Source organism: Uloborus diversus, chromosome 1 (genome assembly GCF_026930045.1).
Source record: "Uloborus diversus isolate 005 chromosome 1, Udiv.v.3.1, whole genome shotgun sequence".
NCBI lineage: Eukaryota > Metazoa > Arthropoda > Arachnida > Araneae > Uloboridae > Uloborus > Uloborus diversus.
This window is the reverse complement of record NC_072731.1, coordinates 201,158,935-201,173,715: the sequence shown is the minus strand read 5'-3', so window position 1 is coordinate 201,173,715 and position 14,781 is coordinate 201,158,935. Positions and strand designations below refer to the sequence as shown.

The 14,781-nt window shown below is 38.2% G+C and overlaps 1 protein-coding gene across 1 annotated transcript in view; it reads right to left on the bottom strand.

Annotated features, from left to right (window-relative positions):
- Nucleotides 1-14,532, bottom strand: part of LOC129234130 (bcl-2-like protein 2) — a 65,918-nt gene extending 51,386 nt beyond the window's left edge. Inside the window, exon 1 of the mRNA XM_054868024.1 lies at nucleotides 13,880-14,532. Coding sequence (XP_054723999.1) covers nucleotides 13,880-14,377 — 498 coding nt within the window. The 5' untranslated portion in view covers nucleotides 14,378-14,532. The remainder of the gene's footprint in view (nucleotides 1-13,879) is intronic.
- Between the last annotated feature and the right edge of the window lie 249 nt (nucleotides 14,533-14,781).

The window sequence follows — 14,781 nt, the reverse complement described above, 5'->3', positions numbered from 1 at the left end:
AAATCATCAATTACAATTAATTCACAAGTCACAACGTCAGCAAAGTCTACCCAGTGTTTACAAGGAATAATTAAGTCGCGAATGATCGTGTTTTATTCATAGTTTAGCCCAGGGGTTCCGAAACTTCTCCCGATTTGCGGCACCCTTTGAAGAATTAACATTTTCCCACGGCGCCCTAGTCTATCTCTGATGTACTTGAATACTGACACCATGGACATTTCGTGGCCCTCGTCACCTCTCTGCGAAACCCCTGGGTTTCGCGGCATCCACTTCGGGATGTTTTTTTTTTAAATTATTATTATTGTACGCAGTACACAACTGAGGAGATGACTTAAAACTCAAGGAAAATATAGAGGTCAATATTTCGACGCATAATCATGATTTGAAGTGATACATGCTTATGTCCGTCATTAAGAGGAGTCAGGAGGCAATTGCCCCATTGCTTTGAGAAATCAATACATTTATTTACATATGAGTGTGTACACGATGAGGGACCCCTCCTGCTCTACGCTTTTGGGGCTTCTCAGGAATGACCGTTAAGCTAGGGCCCCTCTCGTCCTTCAGAAACAGCTCAATCCACTTACGACTCTAGGTACAGACCTGACTCCGGTGGCACCCATTGGTTGTTCCTCGGTTTAGTCTGTACTGAGTAATTACAAACTTTGACATCCTCCGGCCCCTGGAAAAATTCGAAATGACGGACCTGATACTCATTTTCCCTTTGTGATCAAAAACTTCCCACACGGCAATCAGTTATCTTTTAGGAAGTTGTCGACTAGCCAAAAAGAGATAGTTAGCTAACAGAAGAAAGTGGGCGAATTTTGTGAACTTTAAAATGTTGGCGGAATTTCAATGTCATTCTCCTTATAAGGAAGAATAGCAAAATCATTCTTGGTTACTCAACGAATATTCCAAGCAGAGAACTCAAACCACAAAAATTTATTCTTTTTTTAAATTTAGAATAGGAAGTGTCTCATTGAAATGTTGCGGTCTAGTAACTTAATTACTGATTAAGTAACTAGAAAAGATTGAGCTCCGTGAGAAAATATCACCAAGGAGAGAGTGACTAGGCAGTACGTATACCCCTTGGAGCAATGTTCGACAAGTAATAAATATTGGGGGAGGTCCGGGTACTTTTGAAAGTTTTCATCGAGATTCACAGGGGAAAAAAAAATCTCCCCCTTTTTTTTCATTCTCACTTTAAAATATGAAACGCAATAGATAGGCAAATATGCTTTCAAAAATCAACTGGAAAAATTACATTTCCGCACTTAGTTATATTTTTTAACGTTAGGCTCATGGAGACATCACCACTTACGCAAAAAGATATGCAACTTGTGACTGATACGACTTTTTTTAGGGTGGAGATCAAAGAAAGGACCGTCATTTCGATACTTTTCGGGGAAGGGGGGGGGGGTTAAACAATACAAATTTTATCGGAAAACAACAAAAGCCAGGCGCACTTCTGTGTAAAATCATTTTTTAAAGCCAGGGGGCAGCAATTAACCTACCCCCTCCAACCTCTCCAAATTACGGGAATGCCCAAAGACATTGACAATTGCCACAATATATACATATTTTAAAATAATTATTCGTGCGATATGAACATCCAAAAAAATTTTTTGACGTTTCAGTTTTTGACCTTCCGTAGTTCGGAACTGGACCGCGGTCCGCCAGTTGTGATTGATGCCTTGGATTTTTACGTAACGGATTGGTTGGACTCGGGGGCGTGCACGGGGAGGGGGGAGAAGGGACACCTGTTGGCCTGGGCCCGAGCCTGAAGGGGATCGAATATTTTAAATATGAGGTGTGAAATATATGTAGGTACGTAGGGGTAAACACTACAGATAAGGAACCCATAAAAGTCATTTGTGACGGACTCCAAAATTTCTGTGCTACACGAAGTATGAGCAACAAAAGAATATAAAATCTCGTCATAGTAAAAAAAAAAAGCTCCGATTTCACGCGATGACGCGCCTCCGTTTATACTGATCTTTCTATTCGTTAAACTGACCAGTTACACTCCCTAACTCGAGAATAGGCAGGGAACCGTGGGCAGAATCCATTCCCATCACTGCAGGCCGCTATTTAGTTTTTTCTCACGTTAGAACTGGCAACACATATGTACGCAGTCGCTTAATTGGCCCAATCCTTACACGACACGAAAATCAACCAGCTGTGAAAACGGTAGATAAGGGGATAATGAAAATAAAAACAAAGCCAACGAAACTAGTGAATGGATGAAACGTAAGAGAGAAACCCCCTACTAGCATCCGAAAAGACTATGTCCTATTATCTAACAAACAAGACAGTGGATGATAATGCATGCACTCCCCCTTTCACAATGCAGTAGGCTGGACTCGCTCATTTAATGCTGCCAGGCACGGAAAGATTGGATGTCTGTTGTTCAATGGGACATTGTCTCTAAAAACAGACGTACTTGAACCGACACAAATGAATGTGACAACAATAGGTGTCGCCCGCCAAAGATTATCATTTTTCAATAAAAAATTAACCCGCAAAATTTTTTTAAAAGAAATATTAACCGGAAGTAAACAAATACGTTACCAGAAGGCAGGGGTCCACCTAGGGTCATGGCGCAGACTGCGCCATTAAAATTTTTAGGGGGTTGTTTTGAGGGGTATTTTTCTGATTTGCATATGAAGGGGGGGCGCTCGCCTTTTATGGGGTCTCTGCGATATTTAGAGGGGGTGCGCCCTTGCTTTTAGAAGACAGCACACCTGCAGACGGTTTGCTACTTTTGGAGACTTCCTCCGGATCGTTTAAAAAAAAAAAAAATATTCACTGCCTGCTTGGCACCTACAGCTGAGGCAAACCTAACCTGGCAGCGTCGTTATGCTGCGTCTAAGAACTGCGTAGCCTTTACAATACTGTCAGGCTAGGTTTGCCCCAACAACCTAGGTTTTTTCCGAGGGTCCGCGAAAATATAATATGAAAGTATCAGTGCGCTTTCAGATTTTCAAGTGGGCACATTTACCAAAAAGCACAAAAAGCTTAGGAGTTAATCAAATTTGTTAGAACACTCCATATTTCCTATGTGTCTGTGGAGGCGTTTAATCAGGGCTTGATTTTTATAAATACAAGGCAGTTCATCTCTAGCAATTCATAGCAATATGTGAATTTTTATAAGATGGAGATTCGGACGATTAACGCATGAAGTTTAAGTTCCGAGTTTAGGGCTCGCACAACGTGCACTGTTGTCAAAAAATGACTTCTGTATCAGTTTAAATTTAAAATATCCCACAATTTCTGAAATAATTAATGCACTTAGCCATACGTGATTTTTAGATTTTTCTTGTCTTAACTCGTCAGTTCTTGAGCTTTCACTTGCATTCGAAACATTGCCCAATCTTTAAAAGCCGACTTGATGACAAAGCATCAGATTCACACAGGTCATGTGAGGAATGCCAGTCATGAGTTATGAGCCGGCAAAATCAACAGAAAATACTTGTGAAACGAGGTCTGGGCATGGAATGTTGCAAGGACTTGGCTAAGTGCGTTGAATATTCATGAGAGCGCAGCAGCTGCTTTTCGTCATGCAAACGGTGTGGGCGTGATATTCTGGAGCCTGCACCCACCACGTCTGTGAAAAGTAAACAGTCTCTCTGCTTCGTCACGAAAACGGCAAAAATGCGTATCGGAAAACAATTGCACTTGTCACGATCTCGCTGCCTTTGAGATCAAATGTGAACCTCAACAATCCATTTGAGAAAAGCGCAAACACAACGTCGGAAATAAGGAGGTGGGGAAAGTGGAAATATTCAGGAAATGTTTGAAAATTGTTCTCAGGTTTTGAATTTGAACGCACTAGTACATCGAGGGCACACTAAAGAGGGGGGCGTCAACTGGGCTTCACACTTGACAATTCTAGACCAATTCACACCTTAACACAGGAGTTCTCAAATTGGGTGCCGCAAGAATTCACGAGGGGTGCCGTGAAGTGTCTGGGTTTTGTGGCAATTCCCCCAGGGTTTGGAAGACTTAAAGAAAATGTGGTCATTCATCTTCCCACAAGGTGGGGCCCGCCATTATCTGACAGACGTTCTTCATTTCCTCAATTCCGAGCTTCCTTGTCGTTGGAATTGACGAGGTTCTGATGACGACAATTAGCTTCTTCCGTGATCGCCATGCTCTCCGGACCTAACTCCAAGCGATTTATTTATCGTGTTACATCACAGATCGTGAGTTCGTGCCCCGTGGGTCACGTGATTTGCAAGATTTACACCAAAAGATCACAACCACACTTTCTAAGATTGATCGTAGCATTTTATAGAAATAGTGAAACAAGTAGACTTTAAACTTGCTATCTGCCACAATGTGAAATGTCCATGTATCGAATATTTCGGAAACAAAACTCTTACAATTTCTTCTCCAGTAAGGTCAGCGTTGTTGCTGTATTAGTAATATACTTATTTAAATAAGGCTTCCAAACCCCTAAGAATTTTGATTATCCTTATATATTATTTCTGTAGCCTGTTTTTGGTTTCTACGCGAGATTTTCCTCAATTCTCGATCGATTTCTTTGATTTACACCTTATTTTAAAGCTTATCGTGCAGGCTATTGACGAAAATAGACCCACGATCTAAAAATTGTTTTTTCGGGCAAAAAAACCTGTTTTAAAGAACCAGAATGGGGTTTTCGGTTAAATTTATAACTTCAACTTGCACTGTTACCGACAGAGCTGAATAGCTTGATCGGCAGAGCGTTCGACTGGTAACCAGGAGAATGCGTGTTCGGGCCCACGTCCGGACAATCTGCATCAAAAAATTAGAAAAATGTCGCGCATTACACGAACAATGAATGACAAACATGAGGGAATACATGAGGTAGAAACGCTCCTAGCTGTTATGAAAACTTGATGCAACACGGAGCTAAATTAGTACTCAATTGTAAGGTTCTTTTTTTTTTACGTTTTGGCTCCGGGAAGAAAATTAAAGCATAATGTAAGCGAAAATATAAGTTTCAGATTTCATACTACATTGGAATTGTTTTTTGTTCAGTAAAATATAATAAATCGTATGTTGAAATATAGATTTTTCTAATGAGTTTTTGACTCTTTGTACAAATAAAAAAAAAATACTACCTCAATTTAAAGGGTAGTATATATATTTTTCTTCTTTTCGCAAAAAAACAAACAGCGTATCACATTTTTACTACATTTGAAAAGCTACGCTTAAAAAAGAACTTAGTTCAAATTATTTTGTATTTTAACCGTGCTGTTCAATGATGGACACGTGCTGCCATCTAAGTCATAACGGTTCAAACAGCCTGCGATAACCAATTGTAAAAATTTTAAAAAATAAAAACACTTCTCGGCAAGAAAAAAATTTAAAATTACCTGTGGGTTTTTTTTTTCGGTAGAGCGTTCGGCTATAAACTGTCTGAACTTCGGGCCAGTTCGGGCTGTCCGACATAATAGCAAATTTACAGTAATATTACGCATTACATGTACTCATAACATACAACAGATAACACACGTAATAAAATAAATGCAGTGGGAATGCTATTTGGTGTTTCGACTCCTTAATGCAGGCTACAGTTATCATTCAGATAAGTTGACTGCTAATCGAAGGGTGTTCTTCCCTTTTTTTTTTTAAGCTTTGACTCCGTCCAGACCACTGAGCATAATGTAAGCATAAAAAAAGTATTAGATATACCTCAAGGGAATCCTTTTTGTGCAGAAAAACATTTTCATTGTATGCTGAAATGTAGATTTTTCTAATAGCAGTGTTCGAGCTTTTGTACAAATGAAAAAATACTACGCCAAACTAAAACTACGAGTTTCAAACAGTAAATTTTTATTATTTATTCGAATATTCAAAAATAAAAACACTTATTTTTTCAACCGAATTTATTATTTCTCTAGAATGTTTGTTTCAATCGCTACGTGAGATCTTCCTCATTCTTTAATCAAATTCCATGTTTTACGAATAATTTTAAATCGTATCATGCTGGCTAATGACAAAACATAGAAGCATGATCTTATATTTTTTCGGCGAAAAACCTTTTTACTGTGTTTTATTACGAATTCCTTCAATGAATAGCATTCGAAAAGGACGGCACAGTTGCTAGGTTTGTTGGAGCGTCGTACTGTTAATCAGAATGGCGCCAGTTCGAATCCGTACCACTAAATATCTCTTTAATGTTTCTTTTTTTTTTCGTCAGATGCTCACATGGGCAGGACTGTATGTGCCACAACCTGTTTTTCCACATGCAAAATTACTGATTTTTCACGTGTCACTCAGCCACACTTTTAATGATATTTATATTTGCATTGAAAATACGTACTACCAAAAGGGGAGCGATGATCAAATTATCACAACGTTGTATTTAACGAGGTTTTGTTACTGATGTCTTCAAATTACACGTCTTCTCTTGTGCGCTTACTTTTTTCGTTTTTTCTTCATAATATTCCTTCTTTGAAATTTTTAAAGAGCGAAATACCTTATGAAACGATTCGAAGTACAGTTCTGAGTTCCGCACGGGTCGACTAGTATGTATTTTAATAGAGATAGATTAGATTGCCGTGAAAAAATTCTAAATCTTTAAAGAGTGCCACGAGCTTTAAAAGTTAAAGAACCACTGCCTTAACACATATGATACGCAAGATGTCGATGTTAGCTTCAGAACATGAAATTTTATTTCAAGATTTAACTATCAAAGTAACAGCTTAAAAATATGAATATTACTGACTGATCACGTTTTCCGAGGAAAATCAGCAAGCGGCCAGTGAAGACTATTCCATTTTCATGAATGGAGCAAATGGAAATTTCCCGAATCGTCTCTTAGTTCACTACTTTTGCCAACAATATGGCTAAATTTAAAATAGTCTTTACTTATGATTAATTTTTATTAATTTATTTTTTTACACATGCTTTACTTTGAATGTTGCTGGTCAATTTTAAAATTTATGTTAGTTATCAAAAAAAAAAAAAAAATCTGTGTGTGGACAGGAATTTTAATTTTATATGAATTTAGATGTAGCAGGGGGCAAGAGCGTGCACGGGTGGGGAAGGGGACACCTGTTGGCCCGGTCTCGAGCCTGAAGGGCAGGGTTGGCAAAAACCCGGGTTTTTTTAAAAAAGCCCATGGACCCAGGGTTTTTTGGGTTTTTTTAAATAAAACCCAAAAAAACCCAACTAAAGCTGGGTTTTTTGAAAGAAATGTGGGTTTTTTTGTCTTTTTTTAGGGAAAATGTGGGGTACTTGTAGCATATTGTAGCGTAAGTATATGGACAAAGCGCAAAAATTGTCTTGGGGTAAAAAAGCTGGAAAACTAGTTAAAATTCAGCGTTTTCTGAAGAAAAGTATAAAAGACGACAAAACCCAAGAATGGCGAAGTTTCAGATTTTTTAGTTTTCATGATTGCCAACAGTTAAGGCAAAGTTACTTCTCGAGTGAGAAAATCTATTGTTCGTTTTTAATTGCTACTACTTTTTTTTTTGCATTTTACTTTCCTGTATTTCATTTTGTTATGCAAAACTACTGTAGAACCTCAAGTAGTTTTTACTCCCTTTTTACTGAATTCCAGCTTAATCAAGATATTTCTTTCAATTTTATGTTGCCAGTTTTTCTATTTCTGTGTACAAACTAAGAAATATTAAACTTTTTCGTAAGATAATGAAAATACTGTACATCCTGTTCTGTTTTCTGCCCGACCGTTTGAAAAACCTGTTAATTTCTAAAAAATATACCTTGTGTTTATTCGAGATTTGCGACGTGTTTGTTTGCAGGAAATAATTCACATGAAAGCCTTTTAGCTAGAGTAGTTTCCTCTGTACAATCTGCAAGTATTGGGAAAATCAGACGTGACAGGACTTAGTCAAGATAATTTGAGTCCATTTATTTCTCAGTTAAAGAAAAAAGTTAAATATATTTATTTAAAATCTTTGAAACATTTTTTTAATGCTGTTAAGAGTTGAGAAATACTATTTCAAAAAATTTATGTCCAATGTCTGTGGTGAAGAAGAAATGAAAAAGAAGTTTAAATTGTGAAAGTATTTAAATTAATTTTTTTAAAAACTTCTCAGAAAATTTAAAAAACCCAAAAGTGGGCTAAATAATGGGTTTTTTTTAAATGGGTTTTTTCAAAAAACCCATTGGGTCCGACCCAATTGGGTCCAATCCGGCCAACCCTGCTGAAGGGGGCCCAGTTTTTTTTTAAAACTAGGTGTGAAATATAGGGGTAAACAATATGGAGAGAGGGCCTGGAAGAGTCATTTGTGACGGGCTCTAAAATTTCCGTGCACGCTCCTTACAGGGGGATTAGCTGCAAATAAACTCAGCTGTAAGGAAGATAGCTCTTGACGTGGAATTATTTTGACGCAACGAGTTTAAAGGTATTTTTGGCCCAAAAAATTCAAGGGTTGTTTTAGGGAGATTTTTCTAGTTTTTTGGTAAGTTGTAATTCTTGGGAGGAGGAAGTGCCTCATAGAATATGAGGGAGAAGTGTTTTGTAGTACATGAAGAGGGAGTGCCATAGTTCTTGAAGGGGGGGGGGGGAGGAGGAAGCCAAATTTTCTAACAATATTTTTATAAATAGCACCCAAGGGGAAATTCAAACCATTTTCCTCGAAAAATCAACATACAAAATTATTTTTAAGAATCGAAAAATCGAGAAAATTCTGAAATATGTTCTGTTTCGAAGAAAAAAAAACAATCTCAAATTTTTCGAGTGTACGATGTCCAGACTTATAGACAATTGAATTTAGAATACTCTTGTTTTGGTAAGTGAGCCTTATGCTTTTTTTTGTGCTGAATCTGAAAATAGCCCTCTTTTTTTTTATTTCTCATCACCTAAATTTGCCTTTGCTGCGAAGAATTTGAATTTTCTGCTTCAATATAGACTTAAAATACTTTTTCCTATGTATTAATTTTCAAAAAAAAAAAAAAAAAACTAAGCATAAACATACATGCATCTTGTCCGACCGATCTGCACAAGTGATGGGTTGGACGAAAAGCATGGGGGCTCGTTTCTCCTTTTTAATTCTAGAGAGAAAAAAAAATCATTTTACGGCAATTATTTATCAACTGAATTGATTTTTAATAAGGTTGTTCATGCCTTTAAAAGCTACTACCGTTCTACATCCATCCTTGACAGGGGTGCCCACGGGACGGGGGGGGGGGGTAATTTTTTAGTTATTTATTTAAATTTATTTTTGATTTAATTAATTTCTTTTATTTTATTCTGCTGATATTTTATTTCAATTATTCATTTAGTTTGTGTGTGTTCGTGTTACTGGCGTAGCACAGAACTTTTCTAATATAATAATAATAAGGATAACAACAATAAACAAATAAATAAAAAATATTAAAAAATAAATTAAATGCATTAAAAAAAATAAAAAAAAGCTAGAAAATAAAATAAAAAAAGATTGAAAAGAGTTTTTTTTTTTTTTTTTGAGGGGGGGATTTGCGCCATGAAACTTGGGGGGGGGGGACTCTTGATCCTTGATAAAGTATGGAAAGTATTTTTTTATATCTTCCCATGTGTCAAAGATTCTTTAATTTACTCTCGTTCGTGATGCGTTTTCTTTTCATTATTTTTCAAATTTCCAAACAATTTGCGAAGGCATGAAAACACGCATTAAAAGAAATAATTTATTGAAAAGTAAATATAGGCTAGTAGCTATATAGTATCTTTGGCAACTGAGTGAAAAATGCGGATGGTGTTGGGTTAAGATTTTAAATTTAAAAACACAAACTCATATATTGTAACAGTCGTACTCGAAACTGAGCATGTTTCAAAAAAAAAAGTTAAAAAACAAACCAGACGACGGCAAAAAAACACTAAAAAGAAAGAAACAAGATAGGTGTGCTGTATGATATCATCGTCTTATTGAGTAAAACAAGTCATTTGATATGTTAAATATTTCTTTTTGCGGAAAAGACATCCGGCAAAAAGCCAATCCTTTTGTCGGATGTCTTTTCATCCATAAGCATGGGTTCCGACCTGGGGGGGGGGAGGGGGGTCAAGGCGCAGACTGCGCCATTTTAATGTTTAGGGTGGGGTGTTTTGAGGGGTATATTTCTCTTTTGGGGTTTTGTTGGGGGGGGTGGGCACCCTTGCCATAAGTTCATTTCTTTTGCATTGAAATAGGCGTTCCTTATAATGCCGAAACACGTGTCTGCAGTTTTCTGCAATTTGTGGTTTTTGATGTTATTTCTTATTTTACTTTTCAACTCAAAGGTATTTCTTTAATATACAGAGACTGCTAAAATCGTTACCCTTCTTTTTGACTTCGACGTAGTCAGGTAAAAAAATGGCAAAAGTACGCGTATTTCGAATTTTTTTTTTTTTTTTTTTTTTTGAAATAGCGTTCCTTCTGAAAGTTCAGGTAGCTTTTAAAAAAATGCATGCTAGTTAAGTGCTAATTATTTGACTTGGTGTGATGTCTGACTAATCCAAGTTCTATTTAAATCAAATATCAGTATAAAGTTTTTATTACTTAACATCTTTTTAGTAATTAAATTCTTTTCTTTTTTTAAATACAAAAGTTAATGTTGGAAACATGTTTAACTGAGGGGTTCCCATTTGGGTGGGTGGGTGGGGGGAAGGGGTATCATGGCACAGACTGCGCTGCGCCATTGAAATTTTTAGGAGGGTTGTTTATAGGGGTATTTTTTCTTTTTGGAAGCGGCGGGCTTCCGATTTAGGAGGTCTTCGTTGTATTAGAGAGTTGCGATCTGGGGGGGGGGGGGGTGCAACCCGTTTAGCTCACGTTGTCCACAGAAGAATTCGTGTTCTTTTTATTTTTCCTCTACAACAATGGTGTATCTTCACGAACACAGAATTTCGCATTTCTAAACGAAAATCATTAATTTAAGACGTTTATCCCCATCTTCGCCGACATTTCAAATTTCTTACCCCTTTTGATTTATCAAAAGTTATGATTGAAACTGAAAGACAGGGAGGGGGGGGGGGATTCGTGTCGGCGAAACTGGGGAGAGAATTTAAAAGACCGAGCCAAGAGCCAGTCATTCTACCATATGGTCTCACGGATATCATTTTCATTTTGTAGCTAAGGAAGATAAAGATATTATCCTTTAACTTCATTGGTTAACTTTCTTTTTTACAGCTGACATCGAGAAAAATACTTAGCTAATCTAGATCGGCACGTTTGATAATATAATTTAGAGGAGATATTTAACCGTTATCAATAAAACCGGTATGATAAGAGTGATGGGTGTATCTTTGAACATGTAAACAAAAAATCGATCCAACTGCCAGGGCCTGATTAACGCACGGTCCGGCGGGTCCGCGGACCTGGGCACCACAAATTTAGGGGCACTAAAATAGCCTAAATTAACTTACTTCCTTCCTTTTTTTTCTGTTAAAGCGAACGTTCCTTTTCAACGTTGAAAAGAATCAAAAATCGTTTTAGAAGCTGCGTTTCTCAGGATAATTTACAGGCGTTTCCGTATTGACCATTGAAAATTCTGACATCAAAATTAGATTTCGATGATCTGATCGACACATTTGCCTCTGTTAAAGCCAGAAAGAAGCCTTTTTAAAGCTTGATATCAGAATTAGTTATTTTTTTTCTTTTTTTGCAGTTTTAAATTGTTTTTTTTTTTAAAACTCATTTTCACCTTAAGGTAAGGCAATTTTAACTATGTGACTATCAAATGTTTGGTATTCAAATCCCACGTTTCTGTAGTAATGTGTAGGTTTCTAGTATATTAGGTATCTAGTATAAGACATTGACTAAAATTGTGCTGATTTTCTCATAGGGGGGGGGGGGAGGCAACATCTTCTCTCCAGGACCTGGGCACCAGTTTGTCTTGATCGGGCCCTGCCAACTGCTACCCTTTCAAAAAGGTTTGGCTGATACATCATGAAACTGTCATTTATTTTAATTCAATCAAAGCTAAAACTTCTACTTCATTTTAAACTCAGAAATGAACAGCTGCCAACATTGAAAGATGAAAATTAGGGAGATGCAGGGGTGGCCACCTGGGGGGAGGGGGTTATAGCGCAGTTTGCGCCATTGAAATGTTTAGGAGGGGGCGGGAGATTTTTGATTGGCATGTTCCTCTTTTTTTTGGGGGGGGGGGTGCACTTGCTTTTTGGGGTTACTTTTTCTGTGTGGCGGGGGGGGGGGGCTTCGCGAAATTTAGGGGGGTGCGCCCTTGCTCTTAGGGGAGCGCGCACCCCTGCTTACACTATACGGAACCCAAAATTCGGAAGGAATCGAAATTTGGAAATAGGTTATTTTTACTTTTTAGCAGTAAAAAGAAAAACCACACTATTACGTTTGAAAAAAGAGAGAGAGAGAGAGAGAGAAATGTTTTATAAGAGGTATACATTTTTTTCCCTCATAAGGAAAAGTTCAGAGGGGGGAAAAAAATCGGGAACGTTTTATGTTATTTCTTGGGAAGTAGAAGTGTTTCACTTCACACATGTTTCAAAAGACATACAAAATTCACTATCGTGTATGAAAAGGTTTCGTTTTTTCGATAGCGATCGTTTAATCGAAGGGATTTTTCTGAGATTCTAATCACTGGAAAACCCTATTTTGGGGAATTTCGTTGCGTTGATGAAAAATCGCGAGATATTTACTTCAGTACAGTAGGATTGCGGGGGAGGGGGAAGTTATTAAAATTCGGAACGAAGAGAGCTGGCAGCTATGGAAATAATGCTGTAATTTACTGCATAGTACACATTTTGAACAGACCCGTCATTTAAACAGTCTAGATGGGACGATGGGAGGGGGTTGCACTTTCGTCTCCTCCCTGGCTTTGAGAAATTTATGTAACATAATGCGAGTGTGTTTTTTGTAGTTTTCCCAATACAACATAGATATACGCTTTAAAACCCTGAAAAAATTGAAATGAAGAGCCTTATCCTGACTGGTAAGCTAACATAATTCACTTTCATTCGGTTCATGTTATTTGCATTTAGCAATCATTTTTTTATCTGCGTGATACAATCAGGCCCGTCATATCAAAGATTTCCGGGGGGGCGGGCAAAGGGTATGAACTCTAAAGCATTTTGAAGGAAAAACGCATCAAAATACAAGAGAAAATGCATAATGACATGATGTTTTGAAAATCGAGGGGGGGGGGATTGACCCTCCTTGATTGCCCAAATGACGGGCCTGGATACAATACACTAAAAGTTTAAATTCTAGCTATAAAAGAAATACATTTCATATTGCATTAGTAGTGATTACCTATTCTTCATTAGCACAGTCAGAATCAAACTTCTGGGGGGGGGGGAGGTACTGCTGCAGTGACGGGAAAAGGGATTTGGGGGCGTACTAAGACCTTGATTTTAAGATATATTGCAAATTCTAATACGGTAGTTTATGTGCATGTAACAACACTCGTGCCCGTTCCCACTCCCTTCAAAGGTAAAATACCGTTGCGCTAGTGGAGGGAGGATACGACATACTTAGAAGTCCTAATGTGCACATAACTACTACACTGGGAATCGGAATATGGCTTGAAACCAAGCATTCGGGGGGGAGGGGGTATCTCCCAACCCCTCCTCGGCTGTGCGCCTGTCATTCCTCAGAGAAAAATAGAATTATTTTAATTAATGCTGATAACCAGTGCTGCAGTTAGTATAAATTATTTGGGGGAACTCTCATTGAGTTGGAGGGGGGGGGGGGGTACCAAAACAAACGAAGGTTCGAAACCAAATTTTCATTACATTTGTATTATTTTTAGAATGAAACTTCACATATTTCAGATCCCCTTCCCTTCCAAACTGTAGCACAGCTTAAAACTATAAACTCTGCTTTTGTGGGTAGCATAAATATCGGTTAACTTAAATGGGTAAAAAGGGGACACTTTTTTATGAGTTCGCTTTACATGTCAAAGTAATTGAAAAAGAAAATGTTAAAATACTCACCCAGCCGCCATGGTCATTAATCCAAGGTAAAAGCTTTTCCGATATATATGAAGATAACGAGTGGGCAACTGTGTTAATTAATTCGGGCCAGTTATTCTTTTTACAGTGCATAGCCAGTTCACTACTGAACACAAAGAGGGCCACGATTCGAGCCCACTTTATACCTTCATTGAATAGTTCATTCGCTACACCTTCGATAGTCGGTTTGAGGGTATTCTCGCTGATTTCCAACTTGTCACATATGTCCACGAACTGTTCCTTGAATTGCGACGAAAATTCGTCGGCTAACGAGCGCAAAGCCATTCCGACTTTGCTGGCTATAGTCCGGCCAGTATCTGGCTCCTGGATGCTGGTGGGGGCTCGCCACTGAACGCCGTTCTGATTTAGTCTGTATTGTAGGAATTCATTCACGAACGCGGCTACCTCGGGTTCCACCGTGCCTTCCTCGTTCCTGCGTTGTACCATCGAGTTGCTGTCGGTTTTATTGGTATCAGCCATGGCACCGGCACCTGGAGAACAGAGCTATTGTAGCATTTTAACACCACACCCAGACTCGAAGCAGATATCCGGCGGTATCAGATCAGGCATTTAAAATACGAAACTCACAGACGCGGCATCACACCGACCGACGCAGCTGAAGCGGTTACGGTTCTGAATCCCCTCTAGGTTTGCGCATTCAGCGTTGGCGACCGTCTCGCCAACTACGGGCAGCCCTAAGTTTACGGTTCAGTTTTTCTGCCGACTGCGGAGGTAGCTTTGGCGCCGGATTTACTGCCCGTATGGTTTTCATTTATTGGGTAGTTCTTTCATTGCAATATTTTTCTTTATTACTGATACCCCGGGAATAGAATTTTCTTTTTCATTAGTCTACGACGCAGATCAAAATCCCCAACAATAGTCTG